The sequence below is a fragment of the Plodia interpunctella genome, chromosome 17 (genome assembly GCF_027563975.2).
Source record: "Plodia interpunctella isolate USDA-ARS_2022_Savannah chromosome 17, ilPloInte3.2, whole genome shotgun sequence".
NCBI classification, from domain to species: Eukaryota; Metazoa; Arthropoda; class Insecta; order Lepidoptera; family Pyralidae; genus Plodia; species Plodia interpunctella.
In genome coordinates, this window is record NC_071310.1 from 2,961,794 (window position 1) to 2,988,876 (window position 27,083).

Below are 27,083 nucleotides of genomic sequence, written 5' to 3' on the forward strand. Positions count from 1 at the left end.
GAAATAAAGTAAAAGTTGAACAGTAAATAACCGGAAACGTGTTTCCATCTTTTTCGGTTATTTTAAAATTCTATTCGTTGCATCGATAAGAATCTCGTTGTAGAATTACTATTTTTTTTAAACAGCTTATTAAAATTATCAAAAAATACCGATAAATTAAGTAATAAACATTGAGTTATCAGAAGAATTTAACTTTGCTAGTAGATTAAATACCAATAAATCTGCGGTGGTCGTAATGGATAACCAGTTTTTAGGTCAGAATCGTAATATTTTAATGGCTCGGATTTTTTTTGTTTATTTTGAAATCGTTCAGTACTAATGATATTATTTTTAACTGTGTCTGATAAATATTTTTCATTTTCAATCAGATAAAAATATCACATAGATTTCGATTACGTTACTTGCATCCAAATGTTCATAATCTAACCTTATTTATACAACAAGGAATCACCACAATTTTTTGTGTCGACCTTATGGTTCCTTCTTTCACAAATGCGTCAAAAAAATCACAATTTTATATTTTTACAATTAATATTCCCTAGAAATGTTACTAGGGAATATAAAGCTAATCAAAAATGTATATTCACTATGTACAATGCCTTCAAAAATGACCTTTAACTCCACTGCACTCCTCGACCCTGACGCCGATGCACCTGCGCAAGGCGAAGTTAATGTTCTTCTGGGTGCGCTATCCCAGCTCAGCGGTGCTCAAGATGTACTTCCCCGACATCAAATTCAACAAGAACAACACCGCACAGCTCGTCAAGTGGTTCTCCAACTTTAGGTAAGTCAAGTTTTTCATATTTTGTTTCAGCGATATACTCCCATCATTATTGCGTGTTGTCATTTTTGTGACTCATCATCCCATACAGTTTAAATAGATATTTTTATTTCAGATTTCCAAATGCTTTTGTTCAGTCTAACAAATTAATTATTAAACGAAACGTTTTTTTTTAAACTAAACATTATTTAGAAGTTGTAATTTTCTACTTCAATAATTTATATACAGACATGTCGTACAGGGAGGTCAAAACAATGGCTGAGGCAACTCTTGTATCCTAGGCTAGATAGATAGAAATAACTCCATCGACAAGAACGATGTTCTTAAATGTTGAATGAATGAATGATACCTAGCTACATTATTCACTTTTGATATGAAACCGTCTCATTTCTATTTTCCATTCATATTCTGTTCTACCACAGAATATGAATGGAAATTCTCTTCTGGCCAGTTAGGTTATGTTCTGGGTCGTAATGAGTGATTATTAATTACTGTAATATTAATTTTCGAAATAATTTCAGTATTTTTCTAATCTATTCCGAAACATCTTCTTTACATAAAACGGTGTAATAAGAACTCATGCTAAATATACACGATAAGAATATTCTGCTTGGATTATTCTGAAAATTTTGCAAAATGAAAAATATGAATCTCGAGATTTACGTCGCTCACAAGCAATTAAAACTCAGCAAACCGATTAACGACAATCATTTAACTGTTAGTCACATAATTTAATAACTAAAGGGTAAATTCACTATTTCCTCATACAAGATGGGGACTCAACCCTTAACCGTTCGTTATGGTAGTTGTATAAACAAAACTATTCGGGAGTATTCATTTTGTAGATACGTACAACTACGAAATTGTATGGAAATAATAATGATTTATAAAAAAGTTTGTTTGACAATATTATTACGGTGAATTAATAAGTACATCAATAGGTAAAATCAATAATACTGAAGAAGAATCAAAGTGGTGCATAGTATATTTTTGGAATTTTTACTGAATTTATCTAACGTAGCAGATTATGAATCTGCAATTTTTGAAAGAAAAACCGAAGCAAGTGGTGGTCTATGAAAACTATTATACATGAGTCAGATCGGTGGTACGTACTCATGTGGTACGAGTACGATTCGAACCTGAGACCTTTCGATCACAGGCGGACGGTCATAACCACTTGTACATGTGTTTCATACAAACATGAATACGATGTACAAAAAGTTGCACCATACGAAAAATTAATAAAAAAAAAGCTTGAATCACACTACTTACCTACGTAATAACATGTTTATGTATTTTGCTATATTTACAAACTTTTGCACGAGTATGAAGAAAGGGATTTAATAAATAGACTGAGGGAAAATTACTATAAATTATATAAGAAAAGTATCTAGTTCCGACTAGGGTGCCTAGCCCTTTAATTTTGCCCTATCGAAGATACTTTATGATAAACAAGGCAGGAAAAATGGTATACTTATTGTAGAAGAATTATATAATTATTAACAACTAGCTGCGCCCTGAGCCTTCGCTGCCGTGGGAATTTCGTGATAAAAAGTGTTATTCCAGGTTATATTCCCGTGTACCAAATTTCATAACAATCCGTCCAGTAGATTTAGCGCGAAACAGTAACAAATATACACACGATACGTCCTCACAAACTTTCGCATTTATAGTATTAATAAGATAAGTGTGGTCTATTTGTTTGTAACTTTTTAAAAATAGAACTATTTATTATTCTTAATAAAAAATTGTACATTTAAATCTCATGTTTTTAATAATAAAATATTATGTATAGTAAATTTAAATTTTTGGTCAGAATTCATGGTTTCATTTGCTGTCTTTATAAATGTTTTTTTTTTAATTTAAATAAGGATATATTATCATAATTTATACAGACTTTATGGAAAGGAAATAATTTAATTTTTTGTGATGAATAATCGTATAAACTATAACACAAAACTAAAACTAAATTTATAAGTATATTACATTGAAATGTTAGTGAGACGTTTGATGTGAAGGAGTTATAGTTATACGTAGCAGGAATTTTCGATGCAAACCGTAGACAATCGTCGAAGTATTGATTTCTACTTCAACATCGCCTTATCTATTTGATAAGATTCACCTGCCATAAGCCTTCCTATGATAACTCACCCTTCTTTTCTACCTATCCATCTAGATAGCACGTGATAGTAGGGCTGTGACCAACCACAATGATTTCATCGAGAGTGAAAACATCGACAAAAAGTCTAATAGAATAATTCAAATTGTTTTCATAAGCGGATGTATTAATCGCATATTTAAAAAAAAAAGGTAGACCAACAGACACATTTAAATTTGGAAAATTGTGAGTGTATGTAATGAAGTGAATCGAAAAAAATCAAATTACAAATTAAGCCAAATTGATAGTTATTTAATTCTAAATTATGTAAATAGTAACGATATCTAAAATATGGATACAATTACCTCACAGATAAATAGACAGACAATGAAGTGATGCTATAAGAGTTCCGTATGTGAGTTACATAACCCTAAAAACCATCAAAGCTATTGTATTATCTATGGTGACCGTAAAAGACACGTTATATAGAGGATAGTATACTCATATCAAGCGTCTGTGTGTGCTTAACACTTGAAACTTTATATCAACTTTTATTAAAGCTTTTTCCTATCTCAAGCTTACGCTATCTAAAGATAAATGGAACTTGGTAAAAGCACTGATAAGATTATTTGAGTACGTCAACAAATATACTGCAAATAGTACATAGATGGTATTTAAAAAATACGTTTATTTATTGGAACCGAATAATTTAAAAAATGTTATAACATATTAAAAACAGATTCTTTTCAACAGTTCTATATTTAAAAAATAACACATAAAATACCAATCGGTAAAGCCGAATTTTTAAAATTGGAATACAACTGCATAATTCTATATTTTTATTGATCTTGTAACAGCCAGCATTACGGTGAATATCAGTCAAGAATGTCAAATATGGGTAATTGGAATACTTTATTAACTGCCAAATAAATATAGAAAATCTACTTTACGAAGACTTTAGCCGATTTTATTCCTTTCTGAAAAAGATCAACTAAGTATTTTTATTAAACACGAACAGTTTAAAGAAACTATTAAGTACATGCTATATATTATTGTATCGCAGTCAAAGCCTGTGTGAAAGCTAAAAGATTTTGAAAACTTGATCCATTAGTAGCTAATGGTGGTGGCCATCGGAAAATGACCATTTCCTTCGCGATACAATCGAAGAAGGGCGAGGGGAAAAAGGGGCAATTAGAAGGTGGTCATTCCGTTTTAAAAATACCAATTTGCTCGCATTTCCCCTTTGGTTTGTTTGCATGCGATTTGCATAACATTAAGCTGTTATTTAGCGCCAACTAGGAACTGAAATGTTTATATAAAACTAATATTATAAAGCGAAAATAATTTTGTTTCTCTGTTTTTAAAAAGACTGCGAGCGAAAGTGGAACGGGTCGCTAGTGAAAAATAAAATGGAAATCTGTCATTATGTAATCACTACATTTTCTTGATGGCCGTAATAATGCTGCAATTTGCAATAAAATTGCTGCAATTTTTAATATAATTAAAGTTAAAATAATATATTTATCTGTTCAGTTATAATCAAAGGAGAAAGAAAATAACTAACTATAAATCCGAAATTGGTTTACGTCAACAAAATAATTCATTATATTTCTATAAACGATTGTAAAAGTCAAACTTACGATAGCCTTTCTATATCGATAACGGGAATTAGTGCTTTTTAATGATGGAAAAACGTCAATTTAGCGATAATAGTTACAAAACTAAATTAAAAGTTTTGTCACGATAAGTGAAACCGCGATTTATTTTTTATTGATAAGTGAACTTTAATTGGTTGCCAGTATCAAACCGGTACGTAATTTAAAAGTAATATTCAGAATTCAACAAATATTATTTTGATTTGAAAATAGAATCATAGGCGAAGGAAGAAAAACGTCAACAGCTGAGCACTTACGTAGGTGCACAAGTGCACTAAAGTCCTAAGAGCATACTTCACACGTCTTTTAAGGACATCGCTACGTGTAAAACCAGCTTTAAAATAGCAACAGTTTACTTGCATTGCCTCGAAAACCGAAAAGAAACCCTCTCTGGGGACAAACGGGTTTTTCCTCAAAGACAAATTCTTTGGCGCGCGCAACTCAAAGAAACGCACAAACAAAGAGTGTGCAGAATTAGCCAGAGCGACGATAGGACTAATTAGCAAGTGACTCATTTAAGTTATTTTGCTTAATTAAGTCGCAAAAGTGGTCTGCGGCCGGTCCGCCGCGAAGTCCAGGAGCTAGTTGGCGACGTTCTGATTATGATAAGTTATTAAACACTAAAATCTAAAGCAACAAGTTTTTAAATAAAATAAGTGACTATAAACAAAATAAAGGTACAATTATCTTTATTATTTTAAAGTCTGATAAATTTAAGCGTGAATTTGATTATTCCATATACATATATAATAATAATGCCATTGTCATCCGCGGAAGTTTTGATTTGACTTGAGAGTTTGTTTCATCATAAATAATCCTTATTTATTTATATAAAAAAGAAGGTTGTTATGATAATGGATAAAACTTTTTTAATTGATATAATTTTATGCACCTTTCTACTTTAGTAGCGCTTAGGTAATAAACTGAACCTCAAACTACACATCTCTGGCAAAATGGTCGCAAGCTCTTCGTCTAACAAGGCGTTGCAAATTGTTAGAACATGGCAACACTCCAATTAATCTTTTTACACATCCAGCACGAGGGTGTGCACTTAGACAGTCAGGTTTCCCTTTTTCACGTTTACATAGGAAGGCGATTCAACCGAGAAGCGTAAAGGCCATTTTGTAATACTGAACTAAGCCATAAACTGTGACTGTGCAAATTCTTTTCAGCCAGCAGTATATAAAAATAATAATAATTTTATAAATAAATTTAATTCAAAATATTTTATTTTTAAATGCAACTGAGAATGTAAACTTCGTGTAAGGACTCTTATAGCCAGAAAACGGAAATACCTTACGTCGCAATTTCATATGCAGTTTTGAATTTTTGTGTTAAGTAGCTAAACGCTTACGTTCAGTATTTTCTGCATTTAAACTTTCATGTAAATTTTGTATAGTAGGTATCAAATCAAATGATCGTTCGGAATGTACCTAGGGCGGAAATAGCTAGTTTCTATGCTAGTCGTCGCGTATGAAGTCACTTTGCAACGTTATTGTGTACGGTGTAAAATTTAATTGGTTGGCTAATACACTGCTCCCGTGCGGAGTCTAATTTACGTGTTAACATTTTTAATAAGGCCTGCGGAGGCTGGGGCGCCAAGTGGCCGGCCATTTACATCGCGCCGCGCTCGTACGAGCACCTCCAGTAATTAATACGACCCTCTCGAGGAAGCTTATGAGTAGTTTTCCTTCAAAAAAGTCTGCTAATTACACAAGTTTTAATTTCCTTCGAGTGGATGTCGCGCGCCTATTAGCAACTATTTATTCGTTACAAGATTCGCCCACATTTAGGCGCGAACGTCACGCCTTGACTGTAAATTCTAGCGAACATGTCTTCACTTCCGAATTAAAGTCAACACGCACGCGAAGCAAGGTAATAGTGCGGGCGCGGCGGAATATTTACATATCATTGCGATACGCAAGCCATTACAAAATATTAGAGTTTAGCCGTCGTCGTTAATAATATAATTAAAACACGCTAAGGTGCGGTCTCGACTTATCAGTAATCAAGAAGTATGTAGGGGAAGTCGTAACGCGTTCGCTGGCCTACATTATCAAATTTAGAATACGTCACTTTTTAATTTCAGGTTACTTAGTGGCCAGGTCTTTTTCGAAGTTTCGAAATTGGAATACGTCACTTTTTAATTAAGTCCATTTTACAGCTAGTTACGGTGACGAGGCTTGTTTCATTTGAAAAAGGCTTTGTTTTTAGCCCGCGAATGAAACCAGTAGATGCCCGTCCAGCCAAACCCCACATACGTAATCCATCAGCTAATGAATGCTTAATTAGAAAAGTGGCGGTTTCTTCCGAGCGTGCCCTTATCTTGTCTTCGATGGGGCATAAAGTTTTTTAATTACTCCACCCTGCATATTGCGGCATTACGAGCATATATTTTACGGGCTTTTGTGAGCAATTTATCAGAAACTAGGACAAATTGTTATCAAATCTAGCAGGAAATCCTCGGGCATTTTCTGTGCTTATATTAACGCATGAATAGAAATAAAGTGTAATAATTAGATACCAAATGCTTGGCGTTAAATGGGGGAATATTAAAGAGCTGCAATAAAGTTTTATAAGCGGCCACGTGACAATGTATGTGTACCGCTAAATGGTAGGAGGTATGTCATGCGAGGCCGCGACACGCCTTGCGCTGGTCTCGAAGGAGCGGGCGCGCCGTTCTTTCATTAGTGTACACCTTAAAAAACCTTAATACGGCCCTAATGACAAGAGTTTTTGGGCGGATATGTCACGCAACTTTTGTTTTTTTTTTCGTTGTTAAGGCAAGGATATGGTAACGCATACAGTTTTGTTAAAATTTTTTAGGATTTTCGTTACACTCAGTTTTTACTTTCATTTTATGCACTATAATTGATAACTTATAATTTTCTTAAAAACTATGACTTATCAAGTTCTTGATAGTTTTATTAAATTGTATAAACAAAACACTGTGTCCTTTTCTATCCTTCGCATTTATCGGGCGGAAGTCGGCCTGCGCCCGCGCACCATATCTCTGAAACCCACCGGCCAAAGAACAAGAGCCGTAACACATCATTATTTTAATAATCTTTAGTATGTAATGCCTTGTATCAAGAGTTCCAGTTAAAATGGCGGTGGCTGAAGAAGTCGTTCGTATTAATAATGTTCATTTCCGAAGCGATATGATTGTTTACTGGTCTTCAGAGGCGCAATTATTGAATCATATGAAATAATGTTGCTATACCATAAAATAGTAACGACTGTAGGAATTTGTATTTCACACAACACAATCTTACTTTCATCTACTCAGAAATCGAAAATTATATCTAAGAACAAAAAATATCGTCCCAATGTTGAACAACGTATTGTCACCTGAATGTACTCATGTTTTAAGGACACGAATAAAGGTGCGACGTAGGTAGGCTGTATATATACTATACACGCGGGAAATCAGGCGAGTGAGGGCGTCAAGTCACGTGGAAACATTCTAAGACGTAATTAATTAAAGAAGGGATTTTTGATTTTTGGATTTTAGATTTTATCCATAAATGGGTACCTATATTCCTTTGAAAATTTTTACAATACACATTTCATAAATTTCATAAATATACTTTACGCATTATAATATTATTGAAATCAACGCATACATAATCGATTTTCATAAATTTTCATAAATGTGAATAATTATTATCATTTATAATTTATTATTATAATATGCAAGTATTATCTATATTATACTTACTGAAAAATCTTAGTAATAAAATAGTTGAGGACCCAAGGGAAATAACTTGAGTAAGACCGATGCACGACGTAACGATAGTACCACTAAAGTAATTATATTAGACACCTCACGCCATATTGAAATATTAAATACATGTTACGACACTGGCAACATTGTTTATCATATAAAGATTTCACCTGAATTGAAATCTTTAAAAATAGAACGCGACATTTACCTATTTGTAACAAGAATTCCATTTTCGAAAATGTTAATATGATTCCAACGGGTTGAATTCAAATATAGAAAATGCGCGTTTTAGTTTTAAATTTCAAAAATGTGCTGCGATTTTTTATCGTTTTAAGAATGATCCTGTTTTTATCAAAGCAGTTCTGCCAACCGCATGTAGCGGAAGCAGGGAGGGACACTTAAACTGCTTTTGAAACTGTCTGCAGTAATTAGTAGTCATTCTGGGTTTAAGTAGCCGTGAATGGTCAGATCTGGCCCTTAAACGTCCACGCATTTGATTAACCCTTTTAAAATCAAAGGTAGTTTCTGCGGATTTTCTCATTTGTATAAATATAGCATGTTTTCAGGCCTTGCCCGTTCGTAGATATTTAAATATTGCTAGCTATCTTACTTAGGTAAATTTCTTGCTTACTTATTTTAAACTTTGCTTATTTGGTGAATGTTAATGTATGAATAAACGACAAAAGGAAAAAAAATACAAATTAAGTTAATACTTACGTGTTATAAATAAATAAAAAAAATATCGAGTTTGAATTATGTGAATTTCAGCGCCATAAAACAGAATCGAAGAATCGATATTAATAATGAAAATTTATCCAAAACTCATTCGAAAAGATACGAAGTTAAAACCGGAAAAAATGAAAAAAGCACGTCACATATTTCCTTAACATTGGTCTGTTTAACCCTTTTTCAATTTTTAATACCGAGGTGAGTAGTTGGGGGGTAATAAAATCTCTGAGTACTCAAATGAGCTGAACTTTTTGAAGCGGAGGGGGGGGATTGAAGACAGAGGCGGGTCAGTCAGGAGAGGGAGTCATTAGCCAGGGATGGGCTCTATACATTGTGTGGTAGGCTTTTTATTGCTACTAGCTAAATACAAAACATCTTACATAAGTCAAATTTAGCTAAATACAAATGTACATAATTCTTGTTTTTAAGTACTTTTTTAAACATTATTATTTTTAGTATTATATATTAAAAAAACAAATTCATATAAAATTCTTCACTTATATACAAGTCAATTCCTTATATACAAGAAGGCGAGATCTTCTTTAAAAAAATTCTCCCGTCATGTCGTGAATACAAATGACAACGTAAAAATCTCTAATTACGTCGTCGTTCTAAATACAAAGTTTTTTTAATGGATCAATAGAAGTGTTTACGAGAAAGTGTCCTCAAACATAGAGGCAGATAACCGTCTACAGCCCGCATCATATCGGCATGCACTTACGACACCGTAATTCTACGTTTTGACAGCAAAATAACAGTTTAAAAAATACCCAAGTGTCATCTCTGACACCCTTTCAGAAACGTCTCAGTTATGTAACACTAAAAATACTTACGCTTTTATTCACAGTAGCGCCATCTACTTCATAAAGCGTCATTGACCACCAGACTTTCTGTTAAGGTATCACCTACCTCTACACCAAATTTCATAAAAATTGGCCCAACCCCCTTATAATATTCGTAGGATAATTTTATACTAATTTTATTATAATGAATAACTACTATTATTAAATATTTCTAATATTATTATTATGAATTAAATATTATTAAATACTGAATTGAAACTTGTATGTATAATATTAATTATTGCGGTTAACACGGAAAAACACAGGATTTCTGACACTCCTTATCACAAGTAGGTAAAATAGTATTATAAACATATTCTTGAATAAACCATAGGCAAAGATAAAAACATTTTAAAATCCAATATAAAATGTATCCGTATTTGTAATTACCATCTTCATAATAAAAAGAAAACAAATAGAAATGTAGTTCTTTTTTTAAACGTATGTAAAACAAAAGCTGCTGTAATGTGAAAGGCATAGATTCTAAACATAACACGTCGGCGAGCGATAATTTTAAAAAATTACATGTCCAGTGAACTGAGTGCGGCCCTGTAGCGGACGGCGCAGTCTGAAAAAAAGTTTTTTCACTAACTGAAGCATTAATCCGGCCCGGGTATTAGTTTACTCGCTTTTACTTGCCGCTGTGTGCTTCCGTGTGCATGTGTGCGTTGCGCCGTGCAACTTTTTTACAGACTACCTTGTATACAGAGCCTACAGCGATGACGATCGTTGATTTTTATCAAGTTCATTAGTACTTCAATTTCATTACAAAAAAAGGAAGATTTTTGGAATCATTTAGATTTTGATGATTCTTCGTAAAGCGCATTTGACCACACTTCATACTGATAAAAAAAATACATTGAGGTTAAATTATATAAGATTTAAATAAAGCAACAAGGAAATCCACAGCAAAATTTAGTTGGAAATAATTAATGAGACCAAAAAAACAATAAAAAAGGACGCTTAAAAAAAGTCGACTCTGTTTCTCAATACTCTATGCTCGACTGACCGGCTCATTCTCAGTACTCCTCGAAAGCTGGACGTCCACTCACACCACACTACTAAACACACACATGGCAACGTATTACCGGGTAGGTATCATTTGAACCCAAGCATCAGCTTTTAATAACCATTGTATTTGGCAGCGATCGAAATGAGTGTTTGTGAAGGCGATGTCTGGAAACTATTTTTGAATTTCGAATTTCGAAACTACTCTTTTTTTCGTTTATGTGAGTTTTTTCATGCCAGTTTGTTTTCTTTATGTTTAATAATTGTTTCGTATTTTATCACGTCTATTTTAATTTGCGTTTAATAAAAAAAATATACAAATTTACTTTTTGCGTATACTAACTTTGTATTATACTGTAAATTATAAAAGAAATATTCTCTACAATTTACCTACACTAAATATATTTACAATTTAAAAGATTTATACCACGTTACCAACATAAGAATTTTTACACGCCTGAATTTATTCTTTCGATGTTTTTCCTTACATGCACGTGTTGCAAGATTATGTTATGTAAGAAGTTATGTTCAGTGTAGGTAAAGGAAAACAATAAGATATTACTTGTACACAGTAACTAGGACTTAAACAAAGAATTAACTTAATTATGTAGTTCCTCGTGATCGTTGAGGGCATATTTATTTTGTTATTATTATTATTATATTTTGTTATTATTACATATTATACGTAAATACTTTGAAATATTATTTTTATGATCTTTTTATCGTGTGTGTTATTGCCAACACTGGTGTCAGATTATATCCAAGTCGCCTAAAGGCATCTGACATGACTTTTATGTATATATACCGACTTCTAGTGGCAAGTACACACTAGTAAACTAAATTGTCAGCCATTGTGTGCAGGTTTCGCGATGTTTTCCTTCACCGGAAGCAGTCATGAAAACATATATGATTCATATTGAATTCAAACTCATGTAGCGCAGTAGGCGAGAAGGATTCGAACCTAGGACCCTTCTGGCACAGATCGGTTAACCACTGAACCACCACCGCATATTTTTTTTACAGTATCAATTAATTTAACACTATCCTTTGGAAAGTAAACGTATGGTAATTTAAAAACCATTGGTAAGTAGGCAGGTTCTTACCCTCTTATCATGTAGCGGTATGTTTGTATGTACCCGCATAACGCCGCAACGTAAGCAAATAAAAAGAGGAACTGAGCCGATGAACGACCTACTTTTATAATCTTTTGAATTTTCTTTTTTATTTCAAATATCTATGCATGTAAAAATCTAAATTTGATGCAGATTTGACTGTTATACTTTATAGATAATATAGATAATTGATTAACGAAGAATACCCTATTCAAAACAAAACAGCCTCTAGATCCTGCCGGATCTCTAGTAGATTTAATATTGGCTGAAATCTTGTTTACTGCATTTATTTACAAAATGTTTAGATTACTGAACTTTTCCATAGTAATCATTTGTAATTTTCTAAAATCATTGAAACAATAACATCATTGTATTTATTGTAGCTAAGCATAACTTTGTCCCACTAAAATAACGGTATTCCAAATCAAGTTCTTAACAAAAACGTGGAACATTTGCACGGAGTAAGTCAACAATATGAAAGGAAGACATTGTGAAAAAATGAACAATGCCGTGACCCTCCATACAGCGTCTTGGATCGGACTTAATGCTTACCATAGACTGGAGAATCTTTAGACAGAGACAAAAATATCTTCGCGCGTCCGATACAAAATGGGAAATCGGTACAAACGCAAAATGCATCGGTAAAATAAAACGAAAAGAATATCAATAAAATGTAATTTATTTATTATGTACGAAATTAAATTTTATTATTATTTCGTACATTATATAAGTATGTATATAATCTCTATTTCCACAATTGTGTGAGCGAGTATAGATAATGAGTCATATTATTATTAAATTTGACTATTTATAGTGTACTAGGTATGTAAATATAAATGACTATACATTGAGAAACAGTTCTTTGTTATGTAATAAATGAAATAAGTACCTAACATGAGAACTGAAATTTAATGAATCAGATAAACTACTTCATTATTCATATATAATAAGTTTATTTAAGCGTTACTAACGGTTTTATGATTCATTCCAAAAACATTCAGCGTCCACAAATAACATCAGTAAATTAATAACAGTTAAAATTATTAGTCTTTGATGAATCAAGTTACTCAATAAGACACGTATATACCTATATAATATACACAACGCATGCATTGCTTATAGGCACGTACATATATAAACGAATTTTTGAAATAAAAAATGAAAAAACTTCACTTAACTAGTTACTTTTAAATCTGTGGGAGACACATATGTATGATAGCATATTATATCAATTGTAAGAATAAATGTTGAGCCTCAAAAAAATCTCAGTAATGTCTGTGAGTTTCCTAACTCTATAGATCACTTAAGCGGGTTTCACACGGGAATCGCGGCTGTTTCTTGAGGGGTGCAAACCACACCAAGATATCGATGTGACTTAACCCAACATTTTACTTAGTCTTAAAATTGTTCTTTGATGTTTGTTTGGTGAAAATCTTGTGGTAAGTTAGCTTGATTTTCGATGTTACTTTTAATGGCTTTTAGATGAATTTTAATAAGAGGACATAATCTTAGTAATGCAAGCACATTGCTAATTAATAAACTTCAAATAATCGTTATACAGATCTCACAAACTTGCAACCAACTTTGTCAGCGAAACGAACCATTATATTAAAACTTCTTAAAATCCTCCATTCTGTTCAAAACTTCTTTGAAAGATCTACTTCGGAACTTAAATTCCATTCTATTATTTGCTAAGAAATCGAGAAAAAAAATCTAAATGCAACGTAGTTCACTAAACAAAGAATTCGCCTCCAGGTAGTCGCAAGATGCTACGTCTTAAGAAAACGTGAACAATTGGATATAACTACAACTTAAATTGAATTCTGATACATTGTGATACAGTTCAATATTAAACGCCAGTAGTCATGATCAAGACTGATTTAAACTTCTGGCGCTTCATTCCGCGACTGATTCCAAAAAGCGCGAATTTACACTTTATATTTATTAAGCAAGGTTTCAAATTTGTATGTCATATAAGGTTGCTAAAATACGCTGGGTGAATGTGTGAACAATTGGTTTTAACAGCTGATTCCCACAGTAACGGTTTTCTTTAATGAAATATTATTCATAAGTCACGAAGAGCCAAGGGGATGGTTATCAGCGGTTTAAGATGGTTTTTTGCAAACATTTAGTTTAACAAATAGATTATAGTCGTTTTATCATTTTTCACTATCTAAGGAACACAGGACAATCTTTCACAAATATCTTATAAACTATGTATTATAATAAACGTTCCAAATTTGAATTTACCTAATTCCGAATTCAAATTAAAAACTGAAACTTTTCAAAATAAGAATTGAGCTCTTTTGCCAGACAAAAACTGAAAAAATAAAACTAGAGAGGGGTCTAACTACGAGTGACGCAGAGGATCACATAGCGACACTTCAGCATAATGAAAATAAAGCACTCGAAAGCGAAAAGGATTTGATTAGCCATTTTCGAGCTAGCGTCGCTTCGCGTCTTCGCTCCGCTTACGAGAGCGCATCGAGAGTCTCCCAGGCCTAATTACGAAGCTAATTCAGTTTCCAGACTTTTTTCACCGAGTTCCGTACAAAACTTTTGTTGGAAGTTTGAAGACAAAGTCGTCAAAATGCCGTTGACAAAATTTTTTAATGCTACGTGGACAGATTGTATTTAGACTGGTTAGATTTGCAAGAATGTTCTTCTAATTCTTACATTATCATAAAAAAATATGTTAATTTTTCTGCAAAGTTCCGCTGAAGAATAATACAATACTTACCTGTCAAATGACGAGTAATACGAAGTATGTTGATAAATTGTATGACCATGTTTGACATTATCATAAATTTATTGAATGGGATACGATACGCCCCTACGCCAGATGAAATGGCGTGTGTGCACGTGCATCGTTTTTAATCTACAAAATTATCTCGAACTGAAATTATTTTGGCATAATTATATTATTATGATTCACTGCCACACTTGAGTTCAGTTGAACACTCATCGTAAATAGTTGATATTTACAAAGAACGTAATCTAACTGGCACATATTACAACTATTTATGAAACAAATGCGAATATGCTGGCAGGTTTAGCAACTGCCAACATTGAAAAATAATAAAGAAAATTGTTTCTTTTCAAATAAAAGTAATCAATACTGGCATAATAGCTTGGAAATTTCGAAAAAAGTAACGATATCAGGGAATATTCAGTCATCAATTGGCAGGGATGATCTCTAAGCCACTCCGGTAAGAACCCTCGAAGGTTTCGCTCGCACGCCGTCTATTATTTTTTAATTGGCACTCCGCAGATTCACCGTAATTGAGTAAATGAAGTGTCTAAATAATTAGATGCGCTTTTCGCGTGCAATGAATGCTTTTTACTTGCAAATTTTCGGAAAAAAATAGAAAAATAAAACTTTGGTCATTCGTTTAATTTAAATGTCGAAAAGTGGCCAGTTTCATTAAAAAAAATTAAAAAAACGAACAAATGTCCTGGTAATGCATTTATGAATAATTGTTATTAAAGCTCAAGTATCTAATCTTAATGTATGTTTGTAAGTGTTCACACTAGTCAGTAATGTCTTCAATAAGCGTACACAGATAGTGATTTGAACATGTGTCGCTAAGTATTAATTGATTCAAGTGGTTTAATATTACACTGTAGACTTCGGAATTCTTAAATATTTTTCCTTATTGTGTACATGATAAGTTTATACTATAACGCACCATTTACGTAAAAGAATACATACGGCTGTATGTCTTTTTATTTTATTTAACCTGTATTGTGACGGTTAGACATATTATTAGTCACAACTTATTTTTTTTAATATTCTTTTAAGGCATCATTGATTAAAATAATATATTTATGCCAGTGTTCAATTAGAAAGAAGACCTAAACAATAAAAAAAAACGTTTTTATTTTTTTTAATGTCCTTCGAGGTTTAGGAGAAATCGTGAGATTGCTATCTAGTAACGACAATGTTTGTACGCGGCTCATGTTTGCCCATATCTAGTGCATGCGGGTGAAGAATACTTACGACTGAACTAAATAACTCATTGTAGTGGAAACCCAACGAAATATAGCTAAATAGATGCTACATTTCAGCTTTTTATACACTCGAAAGTTTATCGTAGTGTAGTCTGCTACAAAAGCTTTTACAATAAACTCGTTTATTGTCCTCTTTTCAAATAAAATAATATTAGAACTCTAATTATATAAAAAAACTAGTGCGCCATTGGGCTTCCCGTGGTAATTTCGTGATAAAAAGTAACCTATGTGTTATTCCAGATTATATTCTATCCGTGTACCGAATTTTGTAGCAATCCAGTTGATTTTGCGTGAAACAGTAACAAACATACACATATACAAACTCACAAACTTTCGCATTTACAATATTAGTAGTATAGGACAAAACAAGACATTGACATCGGGAACAATCCCTAAATGAACAAACAAATTGTAAGATAGATTTATTTATTGCTTCTCTCAATAACAACAGCATTCTCTCTTTTTAGGGAGTTCTACTACATCCAGATGGAGAAGTATGCGCGGCAGGCGATCAGCGAGGGTCTGAAGACGGCGGACGACCTCCACGTGGCCGGCGACTCCGAGCTTTACCGGGTCCTCAACCTGCATTACAATAGGAACAATCACATTGAGGTAAACATTAACTCAGCCATCACAAAGATCAAAGACATTACGTGCAACGAAGTCTGGATAAAAATATACTAACAATATTTCTTGCATGCTGGTCTTGTAGAGAAAGAATAACAAAAATGTGTGCCAGCTGCTACACCTTGATCGCAAAAGTCAATCAAGGGATAGAGCTATAAAATGGAGTTTCCTTTCCAAAGGGTCAGAGAATGGGATATGGGAGATAAATCACTCATTCTCTTTTTTCATCGAAACGTTTTTCTTTGTGTTTTTCTCAGCCATCGGAGCCCAGGGTTCACTTGTCTACTTTTTCTTCTCCATTTCGTTCTTCAGATAAATAACTTATAGAATAAATTGAAATTAAAAAACAAAACAACATAATTTTCGATTACGTACAGTCGATTATGGAATTGCCACTGGCCGTGAAGATAACTCGGTGTGATCAAAACATTTTTATCCTTATTAAATTCAATTCTGATCAATACCTTGTGGCTACTAGGAAAGTTTTTTACTTAGGTGTTTGGAATATATATATAAATATAGTATACAAACTAAGGCGATATATATATAGGTCGGTGTCGAAAAAATTAAGAAAAAACAAAGATAAAATTGTAATTTCAACTTCACGGCCACAAGAAGTCCTTGGTCATGTAAACCTCTCTCATAGACTTCCACAAAGATATAGACCGATTGCCGGACCTCTATACTCTCCAAACCAAAACCCGCCAGACATATGATCAGGATATTGATCGAACAAATAGCATTGAAAAGTTAGGGCTGGCCAATCAGGCAGTAGTTAGTTTTATTTGTCAGATTATCAGAAAGTGGTGAAACAGACCCATAGCCATATTAATAATTGGGATATTTTTAAAGAAAATTCTTTCCAAATTGACCAAGTCTTTCCAACATTTTCCAGGTCCCGCCAAACTTCAGATACGTAGTGGAGCAAACTCTCCGCGAGTTCTTCCGCGCGATCCAAGGTGGCAAGGACACGGAGCAGAGCTGGAAGAAGTCCATCTACAAGGTCATCTCCCGTCTCGACGACCCCGTACCCGAGTACTTCAAGTCGCCCAACTTCCTCGAACAACTCGAGTGAGCGCGCCCAACAAACACGCACAACGTTTCGACTAGTTAAATATTACATTGGACGATTATTTCGCACACCAAAATTTTACGACACTCGCATTTAGGCCTTCAGATTCAAAATTATTAATAAAAAAGTAAATTAAATTATTGAAATTTGTACGTTGGACGTCGGCGACGCGTCGCCGCAAGCGCTCTATTAGGAAATTTAGGTTATACGAGTAAGAGAAAATTTAAGTCACCTAGAATTTTATTTCTGCACATAATATATTTCGCTATATATAATTATTATTATATTATTATTAAGTATTATCTTAAAATGGTTTTTATAGTTGTGTATATCGTAAAATCATTTATTGATTTATTCTTTAAGGAAAAAAACGATTAATATATTAACTGCTTAAGTTTTGACATTTGGTTGTTTTTTTTTTATTTATTCCTTTCCCGTCCTTTCGAGCCTGTTTCAGTTGTTTTATTCCTGGGATTCGTTCCGTGTAGTGTTTGTGTTGGAGGCGCACTTCGGTGCCCGAAAATTGTCAACCTTTACCTCGTCATAATTATTTTAGGAATAATTAACGTTAACCATAGTGATTAGTACAATAGAGCAGGGTTATTTTTCGATCCACAAACAAAGATTTACACATTATTTTTATACTGATAGCCGGTTTTAAGTTCATGCAGAGAGATTTTCAATAGTATAAAGATAAATAAACAGTGACAAAATTCAAAATATTGTTAAACATCTTCAGTTGATATTGATGTAAACATCCTTGTTTGTATTTAAGATGATTCGGCAAAGTTCGGCTCACATTTCAGTTGGTTCGGATTTTTCCGAACATAGGGTTAAGTTTATTCTTTAGATAAAATACTATTTTCCGAAATTATGCGTGGGCACATGCAAGCAACACCACAGTGCGGAGCGTCACACCATTTCTTTTGTTTACATTCTCGTTTTCTGGACTTTATCACAAACAGCAATAACAGTGGAATTTTAACAATTATAATTTGAAAGATATTTAGTCTTGAAAACATTGGTTATACAGAAAGATGGTTATGCGTTTAGTTTCCGATAGTAATTTATTTGTTAGTAGGTACCAGTGGTGTAGCGCGCGCTCCGCAGGCGGGCGCCCCGCGGCCTCCATCGTCTCATAGCCTCTCGACCCGCAACCGAACACACACAATAGTTGAAGGCAACCACACTCAATAGACCAAAAACCTCACAGACAAATTAAAAAACTACACTATTTGGCTTCCGTCTAACACTAAAAGCACTGGGCCACCTCGTCCGATCAGAAGTGCCTTCAAGAAAATGTTGATTTTTTACGAGAAAATAAGAAATTAATACAAATGGGCCCTCAATAGAACCTGCCGCCCCTGGCCGCGCGGCGCCCGCGTCTCTCCCGCCCCACGCACGCGCATCACGTTCGCCGTATCGAACAATCAGTATACATACACACTTACTATTATACTATAGAAGAATAATTAGTTTGATTCGTAGATATATGTAGCGCGGTGGGCCGGGGATCTTTGTCTGGCGATGCGCAACCCTGAAATATCCCAATGCAAGGTAACAAGCCTGCGCACGCGCGCTCGCTAGACGCCGCTCCCCGGCCTCTGCTATCTCGATGTATTTGTTATAACATGTAGTCGCCGGCCGCCGACCCTGCAACGCGGTAACATTTTCAGTTTCCATCCTCAGTTCACAGGAGTTCACACGACACAAAATATACTTATTATTTCGCTTCTCAAATAGATATAAACCGATAAGATAGATAGTTGTACAGAGATGTATAGCCATGTACATAATACGATAGTTTTAATACAGAAAGATAAATGGAATAACTATCTTAGCGCTAATGGTATTAATTAAGGCTCAATAGAAAAATGGAAAATTGCGAATTGATTTGCGGAATTGTACAAAATGTTACGCCATCTTGAGTTCATAGTATGCGCCCGCGCAGGGCGGGCGGCCGGCCCTAGCTAAGCAAGTGTAAGCATTTTCATTTGGTATTACAGGTTTGTTATCGTTTCATTTGTAACCATTTGATCTATTACGATAATATAAGGGTACCTCAGTTTAGGATGGACCAGGCGTCGACTGGTGTGCTTAGACTATCAGGTTAGGTGAGAGATACGGAACCTTTTTACAACATCGACACAAATATAACATGCAGCCTCCCCCGTTCAGAAAGCCGGTTTTTAGTTCGGAATTTTCCCGGTCAATGGATCTGAGTTCAGATCGTCAAGTTGCCCCCCCCCCCCTCTCCAGCCTCCCAGACAGCAAGAGCCCGGGTTTATTTATCTGTATTCGCGACGGTCGGTAAGCATAGAAGCAGTCGCCGCAGGGCTTGTTCCAAATCGAGCATCGTTTTGTTAATTACTATTATGTTAACGTTGTTTGTTTCGTCACCGTAATATAGTGGCATTTCAGAGATGACGATGATGAGAATTAACCACAGCTTTAAACGAGGAATTTTACTGGAATTGATTAAAACATTTAGGGAAATTCCACATGCAACGATAACTAGAACATTCCTATTATTTTAAGTCCACGACTCGTCATCTCTAAAATGGCAGCGGCACTTATTTCCTTGTATAGTAAGTAATGTATCCGTTATTCCGATCTCTCCATAGATTTCTTCATATCTACTAGAAGCGTTAACGCAAGCTACACAACACATATACAATAGCTAAATATTGATTTCCCATCAACCGACATGCCGTAATTAGCAGATACTTGGAGCCGTTGATATTTTAGACAATATTTTCGGGCAAGATTTAAATGTGGAATAATTGTGTGTATTATTAAACTTTTTTCATGTTAACAGTTGAGTTTTAATCCGGATTTTCTACTTGAGTGAGTCACTGTGTATACGAGACCACATGGATACACGAGCCGATTACATTGGTCGATGTTCTTATTTCTATATGTAATGGGTTGACAATTTTTCTAAATTAATTAAAGACTCGAGATTCAAAACATCGAAATAATTAGTCCACAGTGATCGAGGGGCTATCCCACAGAAAAAGTACAAAGTTCGGTGTTGAGCTCATGTTTGTATCTATAATTATGTATGTAGATTTATAAAGAGCGCAGAGGCGACAACAATTCTTATCGTTTAAAAAATTGTATCTAGATAATAGTTTATTTCTGTTTCACAAAATGTATCTAACGTTTTTCCTTTACACTTTTAGTATTTTTCGAATCCGTCTACGAAGTGTTTGGATTATCATGTAATATGAAATAAATATGTAATTATTTTCGAAATTAATTATAAATAAAAATAAAAAAAACATTATATGTAGTATGTATTCGGTTCCACGTTTGGGTATTATGGTTCCTAAATTTTCGAAATTGTAATAGACTCTATTGTATGTAGCATTTCATTTTTGGAAGTTAGAGACATTTAGATGTACCAAATAGCTGTATCAACTTTTCTATACGTGAAAAATTTCAATAAGGAACGCTGAAAAATTAGGTAGTTATGAAATAAGTATTCGTTTGTAATATCTGGTTAAATTGTGAAAACTGAGCACGGATACACTATTAGAAAGTTTTGAAACAAATACTGCCGACATTAAAACAGTAATACATTTGTAAATTAAGATGTGCGCTCTGTATGTTCTATGACATCTGTGACAGAAAAGAGTTTTCAGAGCACACAAAATATTTGTACTTATTACCGTAATAACCAAGTAATTTTCAATATCCTTGTGGTCTTCATTCATAACAGCGATATTTCAGTTTGTACTTATTGTGTGTTTTGTATGTGTTGGATTGAGTTTTGATGAGCTAAAAAAGTCCACGGCAGTGGCGCCAGTTCGTTTGGTATATTCGTAAACTAAGGCGAGCGGATGCGGACACCTGTGATAAAATTAGTTACAAAATTTGAAAAAAAAAAAAACGAAATTATTTTAGTGTGCCCGTCACATTTTGTCCAGTCGCCAGCCCACTGTGCGGCTATTTAGGGTTGTCACGGTCTGGACAAAACGCGGCGGGTGATTTGAAATTGACTAGTGTTTAGGCATCGTTTCGGCATCCTCGCATTTCGGCTAAGTGATATGGTTCCGCGTCTGTTCGTTTCGATATATTTAGTACAAATTTCATGATGTTAAGGTTACGGGGCTCAAAGCTTTTCTTTGGACGCGCCCGCGCAGCCGCCCCCGCCACGCGCCTACAATATAAAAAAAAATGAGTCGTGTATAAAATTTTATTCAAAAAGAGTATTTTTGTATTGAATATTTCTAAAGTTGGTGTAATGGTCAAAATTTCGTAAATTATAGCAATGACAAAATGGGACATTAGATAAATTTAGAAATGTCATGCGTTTTTTGTATTTAATTTTAAGAATAGTGTCGAATAATAAACGTTTAGGGGCATTACCATTTGTAAATAAAAAGTTTGACCGGATGTGGCGCGGGCGGCGGCGCGGGCGCCGTTTATATAGATAAAAAATATATAAATAACTTGAAAGATGTTTATATGGTTCTGGATGTAAAAATGATAAATTTAAAAGGAATTTTAAGGTGAAAAGTAAAATTGTAACGATTCCTCGGTATTTGTCTTATGGCCGGTGATCTATTGTAGTTGTGGGCGACAGACGAGGCCAGCCTGTCACGAACTAACCTAACCTAACTACGCATTAATATAAAGGTTCTTAATACTAAAACTTATACATTAATATTATATCACATTCTCATATTGCTTATAATTTAAAGAGCGTGTGTCTATGTCCGTGAATGTGTAGCAACACGTTGGTGTATTAGGCATAAACAAGTTGATGTGAAAAATAAATTGTATCTAAATTTATAGTTTACCGTCGCAGCCGCGGCGGTGGACACATTATATTGGCGGTTCAAATTTGTTGATCAAAATTATCGAAATTAATCGGAGTTGGAATTAAGTGGTATCTAATAGCAATGTCAGCATGGAAACTTGTTCATACTGTGAGGGATATTTCTTCGTGAATATAACGAGTAATAAAGCTAAGCTTTTATTTGAATTACGTCTTTAATTTCAAAACCCCTATTACCTGTGCAATAAGCAACAGAAAAACCGCTATATTCAGTTAAATTGATGAAGGCCCGAAATCTCCATGAAAAAATGATTGTAGTGAGCTTCCGTCCGTAGCACGCTGCTACAAAAAAATCGTAGCCGCTCTACGAATGTACGACCTTACAGTCTTGTAGACGATATAGCTACACTGCTACACGCCAAGTAGACTACTACTGCTGCCGACGCGCGACTTGAATATGTGAACATTGCGTAGTTAATATGAGTGCTTTTATTTACCGCAATCGAATATCGGCAATGTATACCGAATCCACCAAAGTTTGGCAAGTGTGGAGCCGGCATCATATTCCTTAATAGCATGTAGGAAAGGCTCGTGTATATACTACATGAGCCTTTTATGGAAGCTCCACACTAACGCCGATCTCGAACAGATGCCGACGCCAATGCATGAATTGCGTTGTTAGAATGAGTGCTTTTATTTACCGCAATGAAAAATCAGCAATGTAAAGTTTGGCAAAGGTGTTAAGCCGGCATTATACAAATCGCAATGTTTAGGAATCTGCATGATTCCTATTTGAAGTTAATACCGGCTATACACTATCAAACAGTTCATCAAACATATTAAGCTGATTCTGAATATGTTGCTGGTTTTTATTATGGTTTTACAAATTGTAAAAGCTTTCGTCGGCATCTGGCAGAGTTCGGCGGTAGTGTGTAGTCGACATGAAATTAAAAAGTATTCACTTTTTTTTGTAGAGCGACATCTAGCCAATACATTTGTAACTAATAAATAAAAAGTGCACAGGTACTTTTTTAAATAGAGCTATTGTTATGAGATTTATCTCAATGGCTACAGATGGCGCTGTTGCTAAAATAAAGTAACGAAAACATTTTTTCAATCATATATTCAAAATATTAATCTTGAAAAAAAATAGGCTTACAGAAATTAATCAGTATTCATTCGATAAAATATTTCAACCAATGTCTACTATCTGTACATTAAAATTTTCTAATTAAGTCCCCCAATATGGTAATTCAAGTAGTTTCCAAGTAATTGACTTTCATACCATCAGTCAGACAACTCATAAGACTCTCCAGACTGTAAATATTCAAATTAAGCCTAATTTATAAGCTAGAACAGCATATTTCAAGCTGATTATAGACCTTCAACGCTAATTACATTCAATATAAGCCATTAAGTAGTACTTGAGATACTTGATCATAATTTTACTTACTGATAGGATTATTAAGATCAATTGAGAATATAAAGAGGGAGTATGGTGTAAGTAAAGAGTCATTATATATATAAATGCAAAAGTTTGTGAGGATGTGGGTGGATATTTGTTACTCTTTCATGCAAAATCTAGTGGACGGATTGTTATGAAATGTGGCACACGGGTAGATTATAACCTGGAAAAGCATATAGGGTACTTTTTATTCCGAAATCTACACAGGAGCGTAGCCCCGGGGCACAACTAGTTATATTTATTCCAGATTTCCTATAGTGGTCTGAAGAACATAATAACTATACTAAACAAAAATGATTCAGCATCCTTAGAAACTTAACATTCAATACAACATGAAAATTTTAATTTCACTGACTTTTGCCATACCTACAGAGTATAAATGTTTCTTTATTATAAATGTGCTGTGTAAAACTTAACATTGTTCTTTATTTAAGAACTAGATGTGGCTCGCTTCACTGCCATGGAAATTTTGAGATAAAATATAGCCTATAGCAATTTGGATAAAGTACCTGGTATGAGTATGGTAAGTTTTTGAAATCAGTTGGGTAATTTCGGAGATTACCCGCCTCAAACTCACAAACACCTCTTTATAATAATAGATTCAATATAAACAAATATGTTCAAACTCACAAATGCTTACCTCTTTATAATAATAGATTCAATATAAACAAATATGTATAAAATGTAGTATTAATTTAAAAAATTTCACAGTGATATAACCAATAGCAGGCACAGCTTATATATTACTTCCAGTAGCACTGGGGAAAACCCATGGACCAGGGAGCAACACCCTGCATTAATTTGTCTTTTGTTGCATAAGAAGAAATCCAATTATTAACCTGTATAATCCAACACATATGGCAACGTCTATTAGCAGTAGTTCGATAGTTGTGACTAGCTGCCTCAGTGCCCGAGGCAAAACTGCATGAAATTATGTATCTAAAATACTTGATGGATAGATAAATTTCAATTATATAATTGTAATTATACAAGTATATCTTCAATAGTATCTTTATTCAAATAAATATTCATTACTAAACAAAACTGTTGAACAAACATGAAAAAGATGTTATTTATGATGTCAGCTGTCTGGTCCTGTGTGATTAGTACTCATGTTTTAAAAATAACTTTGAATATCAGGTACATGCATATTCGCAATCACACACTACCATTTGAAGTTCAAATCACAATTATTAATTATATTTCCTATAACTATAATAAAGATATCTCAGTATTAACTCTTCCCCTTAAACTTTTCATTCTGAAGTTCAGCAATCCCGAACAGCATCATTTTAATATGTGCTTTAGTCTCCGCACCCTTATTTTGTAATTCTTCTGCCTTTTCTTCAAACGCTTTTATTCTTACATCCAAATATTTGTGTGCCTCATCTAAACTAAACTCTAGATAATGATTCAAACCAACATTCATTAAGAGTGTAGATGTTTCATGAACTGCTGCTTCCATAAAAAAGTTGCAACCTAAATTGACTTGAGTCTTAAATCCATCTGGGTGCATCTTCTTATCTGTGATAACTTTTAAGGTGTGTTTCTGTTGAATCAGGTCCGAAATCTCAGCATTAACTTGCTGAAGTTTTTTATGTAACACTTGCAGATCTGCTTTGAGAACATCATTGATGTAATGTTCATATTTTGCTATACTTTCGTCTATGTTCAATTTAGGCATTATTCTGTAATAATATAAAATCAAGTTTACAAATACGGTTAGGTTAGGTTGGAAGTCGACATTCTCGCTGCATGCATACCTACTCACTTGTTTGGTAGTTTTCTATTTTATATTAAATATGTAGAAATATATTTCGTCAGTTATTTAATAACATTTTAACACCAGAGGTTTAATAAACCACAAATTCTCAATTTAGTCGGCACGGCAAAACAGGCACCCAGGTAGTTAAAGACAGCTGCCTGCAGTAAAAGTAAACAACAAAGGATTGCCAGTAGCTAAAACAAGTTGTTTTCTCTTTTAAGTGTAGGTACTTAGGGTTAGGAGTAGGATATTATTTATTTTACATACCTATATATTGAGTTAATGAATTAGAAGGCATTATTTATAAATTTACTTCACCCAGTTGAAAAAGTGTTAAAAACAGGCCTAAAAGTTTCAATAAAATTGATGAAAAGCAAGAAACTTAATCTGGCAACACTTCCACAAGTGACAGTTTTCAACATGACAGTTGAAGGACAGGAATATCCAAAAAGCCAACATTTGTTTTGTACGTACACCCAATAAACAGAAATAAAGAAAATTACCTTTTTAATTATTCTATAGCAAATATATATTCTAGATAACTTTACTGTAACATTATTTATACGTAGAACCAAAATTTAACTTATTTGTTCGTACATGCGTTTTCATTGCCATCTATGCTGTGCTTATTGAACTGTCAACAGTTTCGAAGTTTTCACGGCGCCAATGTGTCAGTAATCAAAAATAGATGGCGATAGTATCACATGAACTTATTTAGAAAAGTCATAGAAAAACTTTTATTTTTGATTTTATTAAATGTCTTTTATTTATACTAACTAGGATGTAATTTCTCCTGTGTTTACAAATAGTATTTATAGTTGTGTAAACTATAAATACTATTTGTAAATAGTGAATATGTTTTTATTATTATGCCATGCTTGTGATTCCTCAAACATTGGGTAACTTTTGATAATTTTTCTTTGCTTTAAAAAGGCTCTTCGTTCCGGAAAAAATAAGAAATTCATACTAACGATGCCGAGGGCGTTCAGTTCTATACTCCACCACTAGATGGCGTTATAAGAAAAGTAAAACGCGCTATGGTTATTTTTTCGCTGTGAACGACCCTCTCGCATGCTGATTATGAAAGCATACTTACCTGGCGTAGGGGATACCGTGATCAAGAAGGCGGTTCCCCCAGGGCGAGGCCTTTCCATTGCACTGCGGATGGGTTGACCCCTGCGATTATCCCTAATGTGGATAACTCGGGCGCGTAATTTTTGGTAGTGGGGACTGCGTACGCGCTGTCCCCCCTCATTAAATCATAATCAAAGCTTCCCTTCATAATACTAAATGTAGGGCTAGGACAGCTAAGGTCTAATTTATTGCTTTTACACATTATGTACATACTGTTATTGTAAATGCGAAAGTCTGTCAAGTGAAGGCTAACAACTGGGTCAAATTTGAT

At 33.9% G+C, this 27,083-nt stretch overlaps 2 protein-coding genes and 1 non-coding gene across 7 annotated transcripts in view; 2 read left to right on the top strand and 1 right to left on the bottom strand.

Moving 5' to 3' along the window:
- The window catches only part of LOC128676905 (homeobox protein prospero-like), a 93,317-nt gene extending 70,662 nt beyond the window's left edge, over positions 1 to 22,655 (top strand). For all 3 annotated transcript variants that reach the window (XM_053757356.2, XM_053757354.2, XM_053757355.2), the window contains 3 exons: positions 630 to 784; positions 16,431 to 16,575; positions 17,486 to 22,655. In XM_053757356.2, the coding sequence (XP_053613331.1) occupies positions 630 to 784; positions 16,431 to 16,575; positions 17,486 to 17,665 (480 nt within the window). In that variant the 3' untranslated portion in view covers positions 17,666 to 22,655. The remainder of the gene's footprint in view (positions 1 to 629; positions 785 to 16,430; positions 16,576 to 17,485) is intronic.
- A 2,255-nt stretch (positions 22,656 to 24,910) lies between these two features.
- Uxt (Uxt prefoldin-like subunit) lies at positions 24,911 to 25,856 on the bottom strand. 3 transcript variants are annotated; one of them, XM_053757510.2, is made up of 2 exons: positions 25,681 to 25,856; positions 24,911 to 25,601 (listed from the first exon to the last, which is right to left on the bottom strand). In XM_053757510.2, the coding sequence occupies exon 2, from the start codon at positions 25,595 to 25,597 to the stop codon at positions 25,148 to 25,150; it is 450 nt and encodes a 149-aa protein (XP_053613485.1). In that variant the 5' UTR covers positions 25,598 to 25,601; positions 25,681 to 25,856; the 3' UTR covers positions 24,911 to 25,147. The 3 variants fall into 3 exon arrangements, with proteins under 3 accessions (XP_053613485.1, XP_053613484.1, XP_053613483.1); XM_053757509.2 differs by having other exon boundaries at positions 25,677 to 25,856; XM_053757508.2 differs by having other exon boundaries at positions 25,685 to 25,855.
- A 910-nt stretch (positions 25,857 to 26,766) lies between these two features.
- On the top strand, positions 26,767 to 26,928 carry LOC128677383 (U1 spliceosomal RNA). The gene has a single exon (XR_008405520.1). It is a non-coding gene; the product is annotated as a U1 spliceosomal RNA (small nuclear RNA).
- The last annotated feature ends 155 nt before the right edge of the window (positions 26,929 to 27,083 follow it).

What these genes read in the sequence shown, in the direction of transcription:
- Uxt (XM_053757510.2), bottom strand. Translation starts at nt 25,597, where the DNA reads ATGCCTAAATTGAACATAGACGAAAGTATAGCAAAATATGAACATTAC.